The sequence below is a fragment of the Nerophis ophidion genome, linkage group LG27 (genome assembly GCF_033978795.1).
Source record: "Nerophis ophidion isolate RoL-2023_Sa linkage group LG27, RoL_Noph_v1.0, whole genome shotgun sequence".
In the NCBI taxonomy this organism is placed as follows: Eukaryota; Metazoa; Chordata; class Actinopteri; order Syngnathiformes; family Syngnathidae; genus Nerophis; species Nerophis ophidion.
This window is the reverse complement of record NC_084637.1, coordinates 36,671,883-36,694,100: the sequence shown is the minus strand read 5'-3', so window position 1 is coordinate 36,694,100 and position 22,218 is coordinate 36,671,883. Positions and strand designations below refer to the sequence as shown.

The 22,218-nt window shown below is 42.9% G+C and overlaps 1 protein-coding gene across 2 annotated transcripts in view; it reads left to right on the top strand.

Annotated features, from left to right (window-relative positions):
• The window catches only part of LOC133544370 (neurobeachin-like protein 1), a 154,622-nt gene that overhangs the window by 39,398 nt on the left and 93,006 nt on the right, over positions 1-22,218 (top strand). For both annotated transcript variants that reach the window (XM_061889607.1, XM_061889606.1), the window contains exons 10-14: positions 1,046-1,442; positions 5,988-6,094; positions 8,784-8,870; positions 16,728-16,811; positions 22,049-22,147. In XM_061889607.1, the coding sequence (XP_061745591.1) occupies positions 1,046-1,442; positions 5,988-6,094; positions 8,784-8,870; positions 16,728-16,811; positions 22,049-22,147 (774 nt within the window). The remainder of the gene's footprint in view (positions 1-1,045; positions 1,443-5,987; positions 6,095-8,783; positions 8,871-16,727; positions 16,812-22,048; positions 22,148-22,218) is intronic.

Genomic DNA, 22,218 nt, shown 5'->3' with positions numbered 1-22,218 from the left:
CGAATCTGGTAACAAATGAAGGAATAATTAATTCCCAAGAAAAACAGCACGGGGTCCATCATCTGGTGGTGGTTTGGCTTCAAGCGGGAAGATGTTGAAAAATTATGCGGCAAAAGCGTTGCTACAAAAAGTAGCACCACTGCTAATTTGTAGCATCATTTGAAATGTCACCCACTAGAGAATGAAGAGTGCTTGAAACTCCACATGTCAACATCTCCGTTCGGTGCCACACCCACAAAATGCCAAAGCAACTATTTACAGATCAACACTGTATGAAAAACAGAAGGAGATAACGTCCGCAGGAACCTACCACGTAGCGAATGGGATTTCCTATTATGCAGTTCATTTTTATTTGACAGTAATTGAAATATCTTGCGTGACATCATGCACAAAAGTGCACTTTATTTGTTTTAAACTATTGCAGTGGCGTTCTATACAAAAAGTGCACTTTAATTTAGTATTGTTTTGATACGTCATCTTAGTAACATCATGCAGAAAAGTGCACTCATAACTTGTTTTAAAATGTCTCTGACAATCTTGCACTTTCTGTTTTGAAATGACATGAATGGTTGTGCCACTGCTTAATAACTGTTTAATAAATACACTTTTGGTAAATTGACTTAGTTGTGATTTCCCTCTCTGCATAAAAGTTTAAAATAACTATATATTAATGAATGTGAACAAGAATGTTTTAATTTAGACACATAGAATCATCATATTGCTGTGATTATATGCATCAAGTGTTCATTCAAGGCTAAGGCATAATATCGAGATCTATATCGTGTATCGTGACATAGCCTAAAAATATCGAGATATTAATAAAAGGCCATATCGCCCAGTCCTAATACAAATGTTTTAAATTGGATTTTTCCTTTGTTGAGAAGAATTGTTGTACATTCTTGAGGTTGCTCTCTGCATAATTTTAGCTGTTTGCAAATGCACCAACTCATTGAATTCCAATATTTTTAAATTTGATAATGTCGGCCAAACACTGGACAGAGGAAACATAATTGTATTATTTTCCCTTCATTTGTCCCTCTGGTAGAAGAACGCTCTACTTGCCATCTCTCCAGCCACCATGGAGGTTTTGGTGCGTGTGCTGGTGGACTGCTCCATGGGCGGCTGCTCCTCCGATCAGGGCGAAGACTGGGACAGTGAGGCCCCTGATCGGAAGGCCTGTCTCACTTTGGGTTGTTTGCGGGTGGTGGTGCAGTGCCTCCTGGCCGCTAGTTCTGACCAGCGGCAAGTTGAAATAGCCTCTGTGCTAGAAAACTACTTCAAGCTGCTCAACTCAGACCCGGCAGCTGTGGTTGCAGCCAGACAACAGCAGCAACAGCAGCAACAGCAGCAGCAGCAGCAGCAGCAGCAAGCCAAAGTGCGAGTGCCAACACTGGGTCGACACTGGGAGAGCCGCTTTGTGGCTCTGCAAGTGCACATGCTAGGTATTGCATAAATTTAATTTTATGTTGAAAGTAAGGATGCACAATAATGTTTTCAATAAGCATTTTGATTCTTCACTGCTTCTTTCACCTTATAACTTATTTATATCTATTACTTTTTAATTTAGACTTAAAGCTGGGGTATCGTATTTTCTGGACCATAGGACGCACTGCCGATGAGCTTGTCTATTCAGGTCTTTTTTCATACAAAAGGTGCACCCGATTATAAGGCGCAGTAAAAGGGTCCTATTATGATTTTTTTTCTAAATGTAAAATACTTCCTTTTGGTCTACATAACATCTAATGGTGGTTCTTTGGTCATAAATGATGTTTTACAGATCATCTTCAAGTTGCTTTATGACAGTCACTTCAGGATGCGCCGTTTTGTGGCCGGTCTTATTTACGTGGTTCACCTGCTATGGCGTCTTCTCCCCGTCCTCTTGTTGTAACCGTGTAGCGTGCAAGGACGGGAGTGGAAGAAGTGTCAAAAGATGGAGCTAACTGTTTTAATGACTTTCAGACTTAATTTCAATTAACAACGTAGCAGCATCTCCTCATCCGTAGCTCACTTGTGCAGCAACGCCGGAAATGTGTCCCGTGAAAAACCGTCTGACTGGAACTCTCTAATAACTAAAGTTCCTAAAGTTTTAGTTCTCCCATAACAAGAAATAAGTTAGACCTTTACGCTACTTTATATTAGAAATGGCAACAGCAGAAGATGAATGTCCCATAACAAGAACATAGAGAAAAATAAAAAGTATTTTTCTAAGACATTGGTCTTAAAGTTTTTTAGACTTATAGCGTCTTTCTTTTCTTCTCTGTTTTCTTAATTTTGGAGCTTTTTAGCAGTATATGCTGCAACAGCAAGCGCGGGTATTGCCGTTTTTCCAGGTGGGCGTTTGGCAGCCTGGCTTTACTGCAAACAAGTTCACACGATGCACGCGCTTCACGATATATCGCGTTAGCTAATGAGGAGGCTCCTTCTTGGGCTCTGCTGACCCCTCCTTCTTCTAGATCAGGGGCCTCAGACACTCGGCCCAATTGCGGCCCGCAAGAAGTTATTTTGCGGCCCCCACCATAATATGAAACTTAAATGTTATTGCGGCCCGCAAGTTTTATATGAATGGCGCTTGACAGCGTTGTGTCATTTGGGTCCAAAATGGCTCTTTCAACGTTCTGGGTTGCCTACCCCTGCATTAGTGGAAAAGCGGCAAATGAGTGAAAGCGACCGAGACAAGGGTTTTGTTACGTGCCTGGCTGCAGTTGCACAGCGACACCTGTCCGTCAGTAATAATAGTCCCCGATAACCTGGACCAATTCAAACCGTTATTTGTCTTTTTTATTGTTTAATTTGCATTCCCTTACACGATGAACACTACATATTAGAGCTGCGCGGTTTGCGGTCTCATCCGCGGAGTCCACGGATGAGACCACGGGTCGGGCGGTTGACATGACGAAAAAATTGATTTTAATTCAATTCGGGCGGGTGGCGGTTGAACCATCCGGAAATATTTGATATACATGGTTCTGTGATCGGAATCCTTTGCCATTGAAAGTGCCATTTAAGGCCCATGTGATATAAAGCGAAGAAAACAATAGGAGACACAAACATTCTCTAGAATGACTGCCGGTAGTCACCCAGATAATAAGTATTAGGGCGTGCTATGAAGCCATTGGCTTTGTCGCCTACTACAACATGTACGATCTGCTTGTCAGTCCAGCATCATGTTGTGTGTGGCTTCCGCAGCAACACACACACAACTGCAAGGCATACAGGTTGACACAGAGTACACTAATGGTTGTGATATAAACAATTTTAACACTCTTAGTAATATGCGCCACGCTGTGAAGCCACACCAATTAAGAACGACAAACACATTTCGGGAGAACATCCTCACAGTAACACAACATAAACGCAACACAACAAATACCCATAATCCTTTCTATTCATGACACTTCCAGACTATTTTATACACCCCGCTAGCAGCAAACCCCGCGGATGCGGATGATATAATTGGCTATCCGCGCATCTGTACTACATATATTTCTATATGACGCCGGATAACACTACGGGAGCCGTCACTTTTTTGCGCTCCCTATCCCGGTACTTTCCCGGCTATAATCCGCCGACCACCGTTTTGCTGTAGGGAGGAAAATCGGAACGACACACATTGCGGAAATAACATTATTCTCCATGCGTCGGCTAAATACAAATATATTCCACAACCCCAAACATGTCTATTTCAAAGCCTGCAGTGAAGACAAAGGTTAGTGGTGAGCAAAGACAATTCCAGGAAAAGTGGGAGATGCAATATTTCTTTGTTGAGACAGGGGCACCCCGACGTGTCTTATTTGCACAGAGAAAGGTGCAGTGCACAAGGAATACAATTTGAAACATTATACAACTGGACATGCTGCGGAGTATGCAACATTTTTTTTAAGAAGTCTTTGTTTGCGGCCCAACCTCACCCAGACTCTGCATCCAGTGTGAGACCCCTGTTCTAGATCCTGTGGTCTGATCTGGAGGGGTTGACTACCACGAAGATATATTATTTTGTTTTCCGCGGTTTTATTTACTAAAATACTTAATTATAAGGCAGAGACAGCAGAAAGACGTGCAATTTTTTTCAGAAATTATTACTGCTACGATATAATGTATGATGCTAATATAATTTTTTTTTTTTTAGCTAAAGAATATAACTTAAATACCCCAAACTTTAACTGTAGTTTGTGTGCACCTGGATGTAAGAAATACTTTTAAAAAGGTGGATTTGACAATCTGTACTAAAGTCCTTTCCTTTGGACTTTAAACTCCTTCTATCAATCCACATAGTATATTGAAGCTTCGAGACATTCGAAAGTTTTCTTTCCATTCTCCATCCGAAGATTCGTTCAAAACAACTTTCTCCCACCAGTCTTTGCGTCGGACCCGCATCCAGCAACTCCAAAAGGACCTTCTTGGTAGTAGTGTCATGTTCATGGCGCAATCTCTGCTGTCTGCTATTTAACATCAGCATAGCCATTGGGGCCTAATATTTGTAATTGTAACCTGTGCCAATGACAGGTACAACAAGGTTTGGGCTGGGTTTCTGCATTTGTGAGAATGTTTTGATGCGATGTCATAGATCAACCGGAAAAGCTGTCCATTTCTCTGCCCCCAGCCCCACAGTGTACGGGAGGCACACAGCGTATGACCAATTGTCGCATTAGAGAGAGTGCATGGGCTCTGGGACTTCACATGTCTGTGTGAAAATACAAGATAAAAAAAACATTTAGGAAATCTGACATATTTAGTGCATGGAAATTTAGTCAGTGAAGAAGTCCCACAGCAATAGCTCAGGGAAGGTTTTTGACAGGCTTACAGCAAGGCATATACAGTGGGGCAAAAAGTATTTAGTCAGCCAGCGATTGTGCAAGTTCTCCCACTTAAATTGATGACAGAGGTCTGTAATTTTCATCACAGGTACACTTCAACTGTGAGAGACAGAATGTGAAAAAAAAAATCTAAGAATTCGCATTGTAGGAATTTTAAAGAATGTATTTGTAAAATATGGTGGAAAATAAGTATTTGGTCAACCATTCAAAGCTCTCACTGATGGAAGGAGGTTTTGGCTGAGAATCTCACGATACATGGCCCCATTCATTCCTTCCTTAACACGGATCAATCGTCCTGTCCCCTTAGCAGAAAAACAGCCCCAAAGAATGATGTTTCCACCCCCATGCTTCACAGTAGGTATGGTGTTCTTGGGATGCAACTCAGTATTCTTCTTCCTCCAAACACGACGAGTTGAGTTTATACCAAAAAGTTCTATTTTGGTTTCATCTGACCACATGACATTCTCCCAATCCTCTGCTGTATCATCCATGTATCCATTTTGATATAAACTCAACTCGTCGTGTTTGGAGGAAGAAGAATACTGAGTTGCATCCCAAGAACACCATACCTACTGTGAAGCAAGGGGGTGGAAACATCATGCTTTGGGGCTGTTTTTCTGCTAAGGGGACAGGACGATTGATCCGTGTTAAGGAAGGAATGAATGGGGCCATGTATCGTGAGATTTTGAGCCTAAACCTCCTTCCATCAGTGAGAGCTTTGAATGGTTAACCAAATACTTATTTTCCACCATAATTTACAAATAAATTCTTTAAAATTCCTACAATGTGAATTCCTGGATTTTTTTTTCACATTCTGTCTCACAGTTGAAGTGTACCTATGATCATAATTACAGACGTCTGTCATCATTTTAAGTGGGAGAACTTGCACAATCGGTGGCTGACTAATTACTTTTTTGCCCCACTGTAGGAGACGAGAAAGGGAGCCCTTGATTTGTTACAGTTAATCAAGCCTGATCGCAGCGTTTATGAGATATTTCATTAATGTTATTGAATTTATCGGTCATTATGTCGCATATTGCATATCAATTATCTAATTAAAATATGTTTTTAGTTTTGTTAAATCGTCATGCTTTCACAACCTAATCGTGTTTTCTTTTACTCTTTTCTTGTGCCTGGGTTTTGTTTTCCTTCTCCACCTTTCACTGTCTACAGACACAATAAGGGACATGTTCCTGTGTTCAGACAGACCAGTTCTACAAGCCATCTTTCTCAACAGCAATTGCTTTGAGCATCTGACACGACTGCTGCAAAACAGCAAGGTAATCACACTTGACTCCCTTGCAGGTTATTGCCAGAAACCTGATGGCTCATTAAAAAAAAACTGTTCCTGATCCACTCGGATATAGCTATCGAAACTCTTATTTAGATTTTAAAAGGGAACTGCACCTTTTTTGGAATTTTGCCTGTGATTCACAATCCCTATGTAAGACAAAAACAATTATGCTTTTATTTTTTTAACCTTAAGTCTAAAAATGCGGTAACTACATGGCTACTAACAATACAGCTAATTCGAGTAAACTATTGCGCCCATAAAACCCTCAAAAAAACATCTAAAAACCACCACCAACACTCCATTTACATGTCGTGACCTGGATATTGACCAAGTATTAGTGATATTGTTATTATAGGCGCTAACACATTTTTAGCATCGCCATGATCACGGAGAGCTAACCAGCTTATGCTGCTATATTAACATATTGAGCTGCTGCATCTCCTCTGAGTTGGTGAAAGTTAATTCTAGATTATAAATAATTCCTGGATAGTAGGATGTGGTCATAAACCGAGAAGTTGATCAACTTTGACATTTAATTTGGACTTTTTTTTTTTTACCCTGGTGTGTGTGTGGGTTATAATTAACTCTTCATCTAAACGAGAAAATATGGGAGACCAGTTTGTATTTCTTGTTTAGCACTTAGCAATACTGCAAAATGATGCTTACTGTTTTGTACGTCAAAGTGCTTTAAGTTCCTTAAAAAAAAGATAGAAAAGCGCTATACAAGAATAACCCATTTTCCCTTTTTTTTTCTAAAACTGAATCTGTTTGGCTCACAGCTTCTAAAACTTGTAGCTCATTGTCCTTATATTCACGATCCAAAATACTGTATAAGGTTTTGGATCATAATTTATCCCAAAGAAGTCTGCCATAATTATAATACTTAAAATGAGCAAAATATGTCAAAAATACATGTAATTATGAATGTGCCTTCAAAGGCCTACGGAAACCCACTACTACGGACCACGCAGTCTGATAGTTTATACATCAATGATGAAATTTTAACATTACAACACATGCCAATACGGCCAGTTTAGTTTACTAAATTACAATTTTAAATTTCCGCAGAGTTTTTTGTTGAAAATGTCGCGGAATGATGACGCGTATGATGACGCGTGTTCGTGACGTCTCGGGTTTTAGCAGACATATTAACCCAGCACCACTTACGGCTAAAATTTGTCACTATTCATCGCATGATTACACATTAATTTGGACATCTGTGTTGCTGAATCTTTTGCAATTTGTTCAATTAATAATGCAGACTATAAAGAAGAATGCTGTTGGTGGAAAGCGGTAGATTGCAGCTGCCTTTAGCAACCAAAACACAGCCGGTGTTTCTTTGTTGTTGTGAAGCTTTAACACAGAGCGGTCAAGCGAACATGTTTCTCTACGTTTAACCAGAAAGTTTTTGGATGATAAAATTGTGATTTTAAGTCTGCTTTTACCGGAGACTTGAGTGGATTATGCGTCCTCCTCCTGTAACTGTCTAAAAGGCAGCTGTGATCTTGGCTCCTCCATTGGCTTCTCTCAGAGACACTGGCGTTCACCGCAGCCCTCTTGACTTTCAGGTATGACTTTATAATCTCACTAAAACACTATAAACACAATAAGCAGATAAGGGATTTCCCAGAATTATCCTAGTAAATGTGTCTAATAACATCTGAATCGCTCACACTGCCGTCGCCTGGAGCCGTCACCTTTTCTTTTTTTTTGTGATTCACTCTGATTTTCCTCATCCACGAATCTTTCATCCTCGCTCAAATTAATGGCGAACTCGTCGCTTTCTCGGTCCGGATTTCACTTGCTGCTGGTGGCTATGATTATAAACAATGTGAGGATGTGAGGAGCCCTACAACCCGTGACGTCACGCGCACATCGTCTGCTACTTCCGGTAGAGGCAAGGCATTTTTATTAGCGACCAAAAGTTGCGAACTTTATCGTTGATGTTCTCTACTAAATCCTTTCAGCAAAAATTTGGCAATATCGCAAAATGATCAAGTATGGCACATAGAATGGACCTGCTATCCCCGTTTGAATAAGAAAATCTAATTTCAGTAGGCCTTTACAATACATATATATTTACAGCATGTTTTTAAAATGATGATGAAGGTTTTTTGATGTTTTTAAAGCGCTTTATTGGCGTAATAGTGCTACTCCTATCGGCTCCATTGTTAGCTGACTTTTGCTAACCTTTATTTACAAGTTAGAATGTGTAAAACAAAAAAGGAAGAACGTGTTCTTGTCTTATGTAAAAATTGTGAATGATAGGCTAAACTGCCAAAAAGTATAGTTTCCCTTGAACACACTCTTCTCTTCAGCAGCAAAAACTATAAACTTAGGTTTACACAGTTTCATGCTTGTAGATATTGACCTATCTCTGCAGTGTGTCTCATGTCTAGTTATTTTGAAACTTGTGGTGTAAAAAAAAGCACTGTGCACACCATGCATGGTAACTCTCTACAGCTCGGCTGGATCACCATCACTCCCCCACACAGTGACCCCTACCGCGGGTCAGGTCTTCTCACCTTTCACCCGCCGCTCTTCTCACGACACCCTTCCTCCCGTGCACCGACCTTTGTCCCGTTCTCTCTCCTTCTTTCTCTCTCTCTCTCTCTCTCTCTCTCTCTCGACTCCTCCACATGCTATGTTGACGTCTTGCCTGTTGTGTGTGTCAGCTGGTTAACGCTAGGTGCACGGCGGCAGACAAGGACCAGAAAGATATAACCAACAACAGGTTACTGACAGGAGAGAGAGACACTCAGGTACAGCAGAGAAAGTCTCACCTCGCCCGACCCCCTCATTTACCATTCATCCCCCTTTACCTCACCAGGGCCAATTGGGCCACTCCACAGCAAGACTCTTACCTCCTGGGAATATTTATTGCTATCTCATGCTTTAAAGTAAAACTGCACTCTTTTGGAATTTTGCCCATCATCCACAATCATAATGTAAAACAACAACAGTTATGTATTTCCCTTATCTGTGAGTTCCTGGTAGAGTGAAACTGCTAATACCTAACCAAGGGCTGTCCAAACTTTTTCCACTGAGAGCTGCACACTGAAAATGTAAATCATGTGGGGGCTATATAAATTTTGATTTATTTTTAAGATGTTTTATTTTATTTTATAAACATGTGTATATATGGGTGAATGTTGTCTGTCTATCTGTGTTGGTCCTGCGATGAGGTCGCGACTTTTCCAGGTTGTACCCCACCTTCCGCCACAATGCAACTGGGATAGGCTCCAGTACCCCCGCGACCCCAAACGGGATAAGCGGTACAAAAAGTGTCTGTGTGTATAACACACACGTTTCTATATATGTATATATATATATATATATATATATATATATATATGGATATATATATGCGTGTATATGTACTGTACATACAGGTTTTGGAGCAACATATGCTTATTTCAGCAAGACAATGTCAAGCCACGTGTTACAACGGCGTGGCTTTATAGTATAAGAGTGTGGGTACTAGACTATATATATGTATGTATAAATATATATGTATAGCCGAGGTTACTGTGGTTTATCCGTTAGAAAGTGCTCAATACTGTCGTATTTGTTAAAGAGCAGGGTAACCTGCGAAACAGGCTTGTAGGGATGGTTTTTCCTGACCGAACATGTATGTGTATATATTTTTATATACACATATTTATAAAATACATATACATACATATATCTGTGTGTATATATATATATATATATATATATATATATATATATATATATATATATATATATATATATATATAATGTGTGTATATATATGTATTTATTACATATATATATAATGTGTGTGTGTGTGTGTGTATATATATATATATATATATATATATATATATATATATATATATACGTATTAAATACATATATATACACACATTTTATATATATTATATCCATCCATCCATCCATCATCTTCCGCTTATCCGAGGTCGGGTCGCGGGGGCAGCAGCCTAAGCAGGGAAGCCCAGACTTCTCTATCTCCAGCCACTTCGTCTAGCTCTTCCCGGGGGATCCCGAGGCGTTCCCAGGCCAGCCGGGAGACATAGTCTTTCCAACGGTTCCTGGGTCTTCCCCGTGGCCTCCTACCAGCTGGACGTGCCCTAAACACATCCCTAGGGAGGCGTTCGGGTGGCATCCTGACCAGATGCCCGAACCACCTCATCTGGCTCCTCTCGATGTGGAGGAGCAGCGGCTTTACGTTGAGCTCCTCCCGGATGGCAGAGCTTCTCACCCTATCTCTAAGGGAGAGCCCCGCCACCCGGCGGAGGAAACTCATTTCGGCCGCTTGTACCCGTGATCTTATCCTTTCGGTCATGACCCAAAGCTCATGACCATAGGTGAGGATGGGAACGTAGATCGACCGGTAAATTGAGAGCTTTGCCTTCCGGCTCAGCTCCTTCTTCACCACAACGGATCGATACAACGTCCGCATTACTGAAGACGCCGCACCGATCCGCCTGTCGATCTCACGATCCACTCTTCCCCCACTCGTGAACAAGACTCCTAGGTACTTGAACTCCTCCACTTGGGGCAGGGTCTCCTCCCCAACCCGGAGATGGCACTCCACCCTTTTCCGGGCGAGAACCATGGACTCGGACTTGGAGGTGCTGATTCTCATTCCAGTCGCTTCACACTCGGCTGCGAACCGATCCAGTGAGAGCTGAAGATCCCGGCCAGATGAAGCCATCAGGACTACATCATCTGCAAAAAGCAGAGACCTAATCCCGTGGCCACCAAACCGGAACCCCTCAACGCCTTGACTGCGCCTAGAAATTCTGTCCATAAAAGTTATGAACAGAATCGGTGACAAAGGACAGCCTTGGCGGAGTCCAACCTTCACTGGAAACGTGTCCGACTTACTGCCAGCAATGCGGACCAAGCTCTGACACTGATCATACAGGGAGCGGACTGCCACAATAAGACATTCCGATACCCCATACTCTCTGAGCACTCCCCACAGGACTTCCCGAGGGACACGGTCGAATGCCTTCTCCAAGTCCACAAAGCACATGTAGACTGGTTGGGCAAACTCCCATGCACCCTCAAGAACCCTGCCGAGAGTATAGAGCTGGTCCACAGTTCCACGACCAGGACGAAAACCACACTGTTCCTCCTGAATCCGAGGTTCGACTATCCGGCGAAGCCTCCTCTCCAGTACACCTGAATAAACCTTACCGGGAAGGCTGAGGAGTGTGATCCCACGATAGTTGGAACACACCCTCCGGTCCCCCTTCTTAAAGAGAGGGACCACCACCCCGGTCTGCCAATCCAGAGGTACCGCCCCCGATGTCCACGCGATGCTGCAGAGTCTTGTCAACCAAGACAGCCCCACAGCATCCAGAGCCTTAAGGAACTCCGGGCGGATCTCATCCACCCCCGGGGCCTTGCCGCCGAGGAGCTTTTTAACTACCTCAGCGACCTCAGCCCCAGAAATAGGAGAGTCCACTACAGATTCCCCAGGCACCGCTTCCTCAAAGAAAGACGTGTTGGTGGGATTGAGGAGGTCTTCGAAGTATTCCCTCCACCGATCCACAACATCCGCAGTCGAAGTCAGCAGAACACCATCCGCACCATACACGGTGTTGATAGTGCACTGCTTCCCCTTCCTGAGGCGCCGTATGGTGGTCCAGAATCGCTTCGAAGCCGTCCGGAAGTCGTTTTCCATGGCTTCCCCGAACTCTTCCCATGTCCGAGTTTTTGCCTCCGCGACCGCTAAAGCTGCACACCGCTTGGCCCGTCGGTACCCGTCCACTGCCTCCGGAGTCCTATGAGCCAAAAGAACCCGATAGGACTCCTTCTTCAGCTTGACGGCATCCCTCACTGCTGGTGTCCACCAACGGGTTCTGGGATTACCGCCACGACAGGCACCAACAACCTTGCGGCCACAGCTCCAATCAGCCGCCTCTACAATAGAGGTTCGGAACATGGTCCACTCGGACTCAATGTCCCGCACCTCCCTCGTGACATGTTCAAAGTTCTCCCGGAGGTGTGAATTGAAACTCTCTCTGACAGGAGACTCTGCCAGACGTTCCCAGCAGACCCTCACAATGCGCTTGGGCCTGCCAGGTCTGTCCGGCATCCTCCCCCACCATCGCAGCCAACTCACCACCAGGTGGTGATCGGTAGAAAGCTCCGCCCCTCTCTTCACCCGAGTGTCCAAAACATAAGGCCGCAAATCCGATGACACAACTACAAAGTCGATCATGGAGCTGCGGCCTAGGGTGTCCTGGTGCCAAGTGCACATATGGACACCCTTATGTTTGAACATGGTGTTTGTTATCGACAAACTGTGACGAGCACAAAAGTCCAATAACAAAACACCACTCGGGTTTAGATCCGGGCGACCATTCTTCCCAATCACGCCTCTCCAGGTTTCACTGTCGTTGCCAACATGAGCGTTGAAGTCTCCCAGTAGGACAAGGGAATCACCCGGAGGAGCACTTTCCAGTACTCCCTCGAGTGTACCCAAAAAGGGTGGGTATTCTGAACTGCTGTTTGGTGCGTAAGCACAAACAACAGTCAGGATCCGTCCCCCCACCCGAAGGCGAAGGGAAGCTACCCTCTCGTCCACTGGGTTGAACTCAAACGTACAGGCTTTGAGCCGGGGGGCAACCAGAATTGCCACCCCAGCCCGTCGCCTCTCACTGCCGGCAACGCCAGAGTGGAAGAGGGTCCAGTCCCTCTCGAGAGAACTGGTTCCAGAGCCCTTGCTGTGCGTCGAGGTGAGTCCGACTATATCCAGCCGGAACTTCTCTACCTCGCGCACTAGCTCAGGCTCCTTCCCCCCCAGTGAGGTGACGTTCCACGTCCCAAGAGCTAGCTTCTGTAGCCGAGGATCGGACCGCCAAGTGCCCTGCCTTCGGCTGCCGCCCAGCTCACAATGCACCCGACCTCTATGGCCCCTCCTATGAGTGGTGAGCCCATTGGAGGGATGACCCACGTTGCCTCTTCGGGCTGTGCCCGGCCGGGCCCCATGGGAACAGGCCCGACCACCAGGCGCTCGCCATCGTGCCCCAACTCCGGGCCTGGCTCCAGAGCGGGGCCCCGGTGACCCACGTCCGGGCGAGGGAAATCTGGGTTCATTTCGTTGTAATTCCATTGAAGTCTTTGAGCTGCTCTTTGTCTGATCACTCACCTAGGACCTGTTTGTCTTGGGAGACCCTACCAGGGGGCATGAAAACCCCCAGACAACATAGCTCCTAGGATCATTGGGACACGCAAACTCCTCTACCACGGTAAGGTAGCAGCTCAGAGAGGAGCTGCTATATATTATATATATATATATATATATATATATACACATGTATATATATGTATGTATGTATGTATGTGTGTCTGTGTGTGTATATATATGTATATACACATATTTATATGTATGTATTTACATACACACTGTCAGCCGAGCGGGCCTCTGGAAGACTATGGCCAAGTTTGGCTGCTCAAACATCTTCATTAACATGGTCCGTGAATTCCATGATGGAATGCAGTCACAAGTCCAGGACAACGGCGCATCAGCTGAGCCTTTCCATGCGGAAAAAGGTGTCAAACAAGGTTGTGTTCTGGCACCCACTCTGTTTAGCATGATGTTCTCAGCCATGCTGACAGATGCTTTCCAGTCTGGGGACATGGGGATAGACCTGCGCTACCGTACTGATGGCAAGCTGTTTAATCTGCGACGACTCCAGGCAAAGACAAAAATACAGACCACCAAGGTTCGCGACTTCCTTTTTCCGGACGACTTTGTCCTGAATGCTTCCAACGAGCTGGAAAGGCAACTGTGTATGAACAACTTCGCCACAGCATGCTCAGACTTCGGACTAACCATCAGTTCAAAGAAAACAGAGGTGGTACATCAACCTGCTCCTGGAGACCCGTAAAGTGAGCCCCTCGTCAGCGTGAATGGTGAATATCTTAAAGCTGTTGAAAAGTTTGTCTACCTGGGTAGCACCTTGTCACGCATTGGCAACATCGACGAGGAAGTCATGCATAGGATAGCGCATGGAAGTGCTGCATTCGGCCGACTCCGCAGTTCTGCCTGGGAGCGCAGAGGGCTCAGCCTACGGACCAAACTTAAGGTCTACCGTGCTGTTGTCCTACCCGCCCTGCTGTATGCCTGTGAGACCTGGACTGTATACAGCCGGCATGCTAAACAACTCAACGCCTTCCACATGAGATCCCTCAGGAGGCTGCTCAACATCAGGTGGCAGGACAAGATCCCAGACACTGAGGTCCTTCACAGGGCAGAGATGGAGAGCATCTATGCCATCTTCAAGCGTTCCCAGCTGAGATGGGCTGGCCATGTCTGCCGTATGTCAAACGAACGCCTACCAAAAATGCTTCTGTACGGTGAACTGCACCATGGAAAGCGCTCACGCGGCAGAGAGCGGCAACGCTTTAAGGACACCCTAAAGACCAGTCTCAAGGGCTGTGGTCTGGACCCAGACACCTGGGAAGCCGATGCCCAACACCGCTCAAACTGGCGCTCTGCAGTCTTACATGGTGTAGCAGACTTTGAGGAAAAACGCATCCATAAAGCCGAACAGAAGCGACAGCTCCGCAAGACCAGGGACTGTTCCTCCCTCTCAGCCAGCCACCCCCCAGCCATAACCTGCCCTCTCTGCAGCCGGTCATTCTGTGCTAGGATGGGTCTCATCATCTTCGAAAACGAAAGACGAACATGTGTATATACATATATATGCATGTATGTATATACATTTATACGTATGTATATATATATATGTATATATACGTGTGTGTGTGTGTGTGTATATATATATATATATATATATATATATATATATAGCGTGAGTCACAGTGTGAAGCGGCCGGAATGAGAATCAGCACCTCTAAATCCGAGTCCATGGTTCTCTCCCAGAAAAGGGTGGAGTGCCATCTCCGGGTTGGGGGGGAGACCCTGCCCCAAGTGGAGGAGTTCAAGTACCTAGGAGTCTTGTTCACTAGTGGGGGAAGAGTGGATCGTGAGATCGACAGGCGGATTGGTGCGGCGTCTTCAGTAATGCGGACGTTGTACCGATCCGTTGTGGTGAAGAAGGAGCTGAGCCGGAAGGCAAAGCTCTCAATTTATCAGTCGATCTACGTTCCCATCCTCACCTATGGTCATGAGCTTTGGGTCATGACCGAAAAGATAAGATCACGGGTACAAGCGGCCGAAATGAGTTTCCTCCGCCATGTGGCGTGGCTCTCCCTTAGAAATAGGGTGAGAAGCACTGTCATCCGGGAGGAACTCAAAGTAAAGCCGCTGCTTCTTCACATCGAGAGGAGCCAGATGAGGTGGTTTGGGCATCTGGTCAGGATGCCACCCGAACGCCTCCCGAGGGAGGTGTTTAGGGCACGTCCAACCGGTAGGAGGCCACGGGGAAGACCCAGGACACGTTGGGAAGACTATGTCTTCCGGCTGGCCTGGGAACACCTCGGGATCCCCCGGGAAGAGCTGGACGAAGTGGCTGGGGAGAGGGAAGTCTGGGCTTCCCTGCTTAGGCTGCTGCCCCCGCGACCCGACCTCGGATAAGCGGAAGAAGATGGATGGATGGATATATATGTATATGTATATATATATATATATATATATATATATATATATATATATATATATATATATATATATATATATATATATATATATATACATACACACACACACACAAATATTGTTGTGGCTGACGTTTGATTGTGTTTATGGTTATGTTTACCTGATTGATTGAACTGTAGCTAGATATATGACCATTTGCAATTACAGAAAAAAGGGACAACAATTGACTAGTATGATTCTTATTTTTGATCGAAAATCATCAGTCTTGCTGAGGAGTGACCTCTATGCCTCCCGTGCTGCTTTGCCAACCCCACTTAATTAAACGCATTTTTCAGTTTTCTTCTCTCCGTTCATCCTTGGCCCCTCCATTGTCTTGGTTTTCCTCTGCATATTATGGGTTCCCCTGGAATGCTTTCACGTTGGAGTGGTGTTTGTCCTCCCAGACTTCATGGGTGCGAGGAGTGGATCTGGTCTCAGTGATCTCAAGTGTGACATTTTCCACACAGTCCCCACTCCAGCTGGTCCGAGACTCAGCTTCATGTTTTAGTCTCATGACACATTAGGAGCAGGACAGAGCTGGATGGTGAAGTGTTTGTTGTTGTGGGTTTGCTTCTGGGGTGTGGGTCGCATGTGTTCTATTTGTAGTGTGTGATAAACCAGAGTTTTCTTTCTCATTGGCTGTGTGTAGTGTGGAGGTGGGTATTTGTTATTTCTTGTGTGACCAAATGAACTTCCTGCTCTTGTCAGATCTCATGTCGTCATCACAGTGGATTGTGTTTTTCAACAAAAAAGACACTACGTCTCTTCACAATAAAAATCTGCAGTGCACACATTGATCCTTGTGGATACTGCAGTGACAGAGTTCTAATTATTGGATCAAACACCAAGCCAGCATCTTATTGTATTCCATTTCAATTTGTATTCAGTGAATTCATTTTAGCTTGTTTATGCGTGGCTTTAAATGATCATGCATGCGTTTTATATGTTTTAAAAAATACATATATATATCAATAATCGCTACTATTGTTCAAGTGACGTGTTGGTTTTGTTTTAGGTGTTTCAAGGACGATTAGACTCCCTTGCTGTAGCAACTATAAGGGCCCTGACAACAGTGATGCATAAATCACCTGCAGCAAAGGTAAATACATCATTTACTTATCTACATTATTTCGGGAGTAGTACTGTAAGTGAATTTCCACGTACTAGGGAAGATATTCATACTATGATTTGTGTGAGAATTATATGTACTGTATTTTTTGGAGTATAATTCGCTGCGGAGTGTAAGTCGCACCTGCCGAAAATGCATAATAAAGAAGGAAAAAAACATGTTTTAGTCGCATTTTTGGGGGAAATTTATTTGATAAAACCCAACACCAAGAATAGACATTTGAAAGGCAATTTAAAATAAATGAAGAATAATGAACAACAGGCTGAATAAATGTACGTTATATGACGCATAAATAACCAAATGAGAAGGTACCTGGTATGTTAACGTAACATATTGTGGTAAGAGTCATTCAAATAACTATAACATATAGAACATGCTATACGTTTACCAAACAATCTGTCACTCCTAATTGCTAAATCCCATGAAATCTTATACGTCTAGTCTCTTACGTGAATGAGCTAAATATTATTTGATATTTTACGGTATTGTGTTAAAGGGGAACTTTATCACAATTTCAAAAGGGTTAAAAACAATAAAAATGAGTTCCCAGTGGATTGTTGTATTTTTTTGAAGTTTTTTTCAAAATTTTACCGGTCCCGGAATATCCCTAAAAAAAGCTTTAAAGCGCTTGATTTTCGCTATCTGCGATGCGACTATCCATTTCCCTGTGACGTCATACAGTGCTGCCAATGTAAACAAACAATGGCGAATAGCACAGCAAGATATAGCGACATTAGCTCGGATTCAGACTCGGATTTCAGCGACTTAAGCGATTCAACAGAATACGCATGTATTGAAACGGATGGTTGGAGTATGAAAGTATTGAAGAAGAAACTGAAGCTATTGAGCGAATAGCTATTGACGCTATTCATAGCCATAGCATGGCCGAATAGCTGCGTTAGCATCGCCGGTAAAATGTGCGGACCAAACGATCAGGACTTTCGCATCTCGTGACACTGGAGCAACTTAAATGCTTTGATTGGTAAATGTTTTTTTTTTCCATTAAATGTGGGTGGAAGGAAACATAATATAGTAGCAAATGTATCTGCAGGTTATCCATACATCTCTGTGCCATGTCTGCTTTAGCACCGCCGGTAAATAGCATGTTAGCATCGATTAGCGTAGCATGTTAGCATCGATTAGCTGGCAGTCAACATCAACAAAACTCACCTTTGTGAATTCGTTGACGTTATCGTTGCAAATGCATCTGCAGGTTATCCATACATCTCTGTGCCATGCCTGCTTTAGCACTGCCGGTAAATAGCATGTTAGCGTCGATTAGCGTAGCATGTTAGCATCGATTAGCTGGCAGTCACACCGCAACCAAATATGTCTGATTAGCACATAAGTCAACATCAACAAAACTCACCTTTGTGATTTCGTTGAATTTATTGTTACAAATGCATCTGCAGGTTATCCATACATCTCTGTGCCATGTCTGTCATCGCCGGTAAAATGTGGAGACACTCCGGTACATTCAATGGGGGTCTGGCGGCAGACATTTTCGCATCTTCGGGCCAGTGGTGCAACTTGAATCCCTCCCTGTTAGTGTTGTTACACCCTCCGACAACACACCGACGAGGCCAAAGTTCCAAAAAATTGTCGAAAAAACGGAAAATAACAGAGCTGAGACCCAATGTTTGCAATGTGTTGAAAATGAAAATGGAGGCCGTATTACCTCGGTGACGTCACGTACTGACGTCATTGCAAAAAGAGCAATAAACAGAAAAGCGTTTAATTCGCCAAAATTCACCCATTTAGAGTTCGGAAATTGGTTAAAAAAATATATGGTCTTTTTTCTGCACCATCAAGGTATATATTGACGCTTACATAGGTCTGGTGATAATGTTCCCCTTTAATAATTTCACAAATAAGTCGCTCCTGAGTATAAGTCGCACCCCTGACCAAACTATGAAAAAAACTGTGACTTGTAGTCCGAAAAATACGGTATATCTATGAATGGTGCAATCGTATGTGCGCAATTTGTATTATTTATTACTCGTTTTTGGTTTTTCAATGACTTTTCCTTTTGTTGCTGTGCGTAAAAATGCCAGCTAGTTGAAGCAGCTTTGTGCTCTTTTATGTTTTTCTTTAATGTTTCCCTCCTGTTATCATGTGTTTTTTGGTGTAAACCCCTTGGGGACTGCGTAACAAAAGGGTGGCACTTTTGTGACTTTTGTCCTACTTTTAAAGCCCCGCTTAAGAACTTTCGGCGGCGCCAGTGGACCAAAGCGGTAGTGTTTTGCCAGAAGAAGACCACATTTCCCATGGAGATTAGCGCATAGAGCGTCATACTGACATGATATTTGCTGTAATATTGGCACAAGTATTATGTCTCTAATGGTTGTGCTGATGTTGAATAGCAGATGCTGTCAAGAAATGATATTGGATTGCGCTTCAAACATGATGCTACTACCAGGAATGTATCGCGGCGGATGCAGGTTCGAAGCAAAGAAAAACCGGCGGGAGATTATTTTTCAAAAGAAGTAGTCGTGAAACTATCATACTGGTGACTATTTATTTATTACTCCCACACAAATTTACGATACCTACTCTTAGCATTATAATTCTGATTTGAGCATCGAAAGTCACTTACAGCAGTGGTTCTCAAATGGGGGTACTTGAAGGTATGCCAAGGGGTACGTGAGATTATTTTTTAAAGCAATTTTAAAAATAGAAACAATTTTAAAAAATCATTTATAAATATATTTATTGAACAATACTTCAACAAAATATGAGTTTAAGTTTATAAACTGTAAAAAGAAATACAACAATGCAATATTCAGTGTTGACAGCTAGATTTTTTGTGGACATATTCCATAAATATTGATGTTAAAGATTTAATTTTTTTGTGAAGAAATGTTTAGAATTAAGTTCATGAATCCAGATGGATCTCTATTACAATCCCCAAAGAGGGCACTTTAAGTTGATAATTACTTCTAAGTGTACAAATCTTTATTTATAATTGAATCACTTGTTTATTTTCAACAAGTTTTTGGTTATTTTTATATCTTTTTTTCCAAATAGTTCAAGAAAGACCACTAGAAATGAGCAATATTTTGCACTGTTGTACAATTTAATAAATCAGAAACTGATGACATAGTGTTGTATTTTACTTATTTATCTCTTTTTTTCAACCAAAAATGCTTTGCTCTGATTAGGGGGTACTTGAATTTAAAAAAATGCTCACAGGGGGTACATCACTGAAAAAAGGTTGAGAACCATTGACTTACAGGAACAGAACCAAAGGCAGCATCGGTCTAAAATTCATTGTCTGTGAGCTCACGCCAGTGAGTGAAAACCGAGCCAATATGGATCCTATACTATCCTTTTATCCGGGTAACCTGCCTTTTTCTTTTTTTGTCTCCTCAGACAAAACTTTTCGTTTCTTTGGTTGTTTTGAAGCTCCAGCCATGATATCAGTAATTGCACATTGACGTTCTTCTAATTATTATTATTTTTGTTTTCTGGTGGCACGCAGGCGTTCGCGTCGACATCCGTCTTTTTAACGAATGGGGAAAGGGGGGATTGATGTATGCCCTAAAGTAAGTCAAGACATTTGTGTGGCAGGTCACCCTCCTTAATGTCGTTAATTGCCAGTGAAAGCGATACAGACTTCCTCAGGCCATGACAGAGGTTTCATTCAACTAATTGTAAATCCATGTATTATCCCTAAAGTTATGAAAATAGTTTATGAATGTTGAAAAGTTACTTAGTGCTGCTTTAATACTTTTTTGTGGACTTTTTTTAGTCCTCACTACAACCACATAATTTACTAAATGTGGTATGAATAAAAGTCTACCCTATCTTATCCTTACGCTGTTACATATATGCGGTATAGCTCGGTTGGTAGAGCGGCTGTGCTAGCAACTTAAGAGTTACAGGTTCGATCCCCACTTCCGCCATCCTAGTCACTGTCGTTGTGTCCTTGGGCAAGACACTTTACCCACGTGCTCCCAGTGCTACCCACTGGTTTAAATGTAACTTAGATATTGGGTTTCACTATGTAAAGTGATTTGAGTCACTAGAGAAAAAGCGCAAAAAATATATAGTTCACTTCACTTCACTTATTAAAGGGGACAAATAATGGTTTTGATCAACATTTGAAACATTTGATAAACCTTGTCAAATGATATGAAAGCATGTGTTGATCACAAAGATTATTATCAAGGCTTAGGTCAGGCTGATTACAAAAATAAATACTTATCAAATATACTGCAAAAGACGGGACTCAAAGAGTGATGAAAGATACATTTACATACAATGACGCAGTCTTAAATTGAATACAGTCAAACTAAATTAATAACAAATAATAATAATTATATGCGATGAGGTGGCGACTTGTCCGGGGTGTGCCCCGCCTTCCGCCCGATTGTAGCTGAGATAGGCACTAGTGCCCCCCGCTACCCCAAAAGGAATAAGCGGTAGAAAATGGATGGATGGAATTATATATATATATATATATATATATATATATATATATAAAAAAAAAAAGCATATATATATATATATGCTTTTTTTTTTTTTTTTAACTGTCAAAAAAATGTAAGTGCACCACTTTAGTCATCATTTTTGCGCTTACAAAATTGTCACACTCACGCTTTGCCGCGGTAGTCGTGGCAACCACGAACAGGTGCACTCGGTTTGCCAATCAGGGACAGGTTAGGGAAACAGCGCTCAGGTCAGTCGACCGAAATAAAATCGCTGGACACGAAACATGTACAGAAAATGAGTAAACACAAGAACCTGTTATGACAGATCGTGACAGAATCTTTTCAATGACTTTAGCTTCACTCCTTTGTTTGATATTGTCTTTACTGCCACATGTGGTGGAAAAGTGCATTACAACTGCGTACCGCTGCTGAGAAACAGATATTTTTTGCGGCAACAATGGCTCCCTATGGTTATTAAAATACTGGTGTAAACTATATAGGCAACTCAAAATCCGCGAAATGGCGTTTTTCATTGATTGATTGAGACTTTTATTAGTAGATTGCACAGTTCAGTACATATTCCGTACAATTGACCATTAAATGGTAACACACGAATAAGTTTTTCAACTTGTTTAAGTCGGGGTCCACGTTAATCAATTCGTCAATCACCAGTCCTAGGGATACCTGGGCTCCAAAGTCAGCTGGGATATACTCCAGCTCACCCGTGACCCCAAACAGGATGATGTAGGAGCATATTTTTTCTGACGCCCACAGGAGGTGTTCAAAGAGAGGATTGGGTACAATCACTTGTACGAAGTCCTCGTCTCGCTCGGCCACCCGTCTCGACACCTCCTGAAGGAGCTGATGAACATGGTGAGGAGTTATTTTGTTTATTGCGGGGCTTCTGTAGTTTTCCGAATGCTCCATAATGTGTATTTATCTGC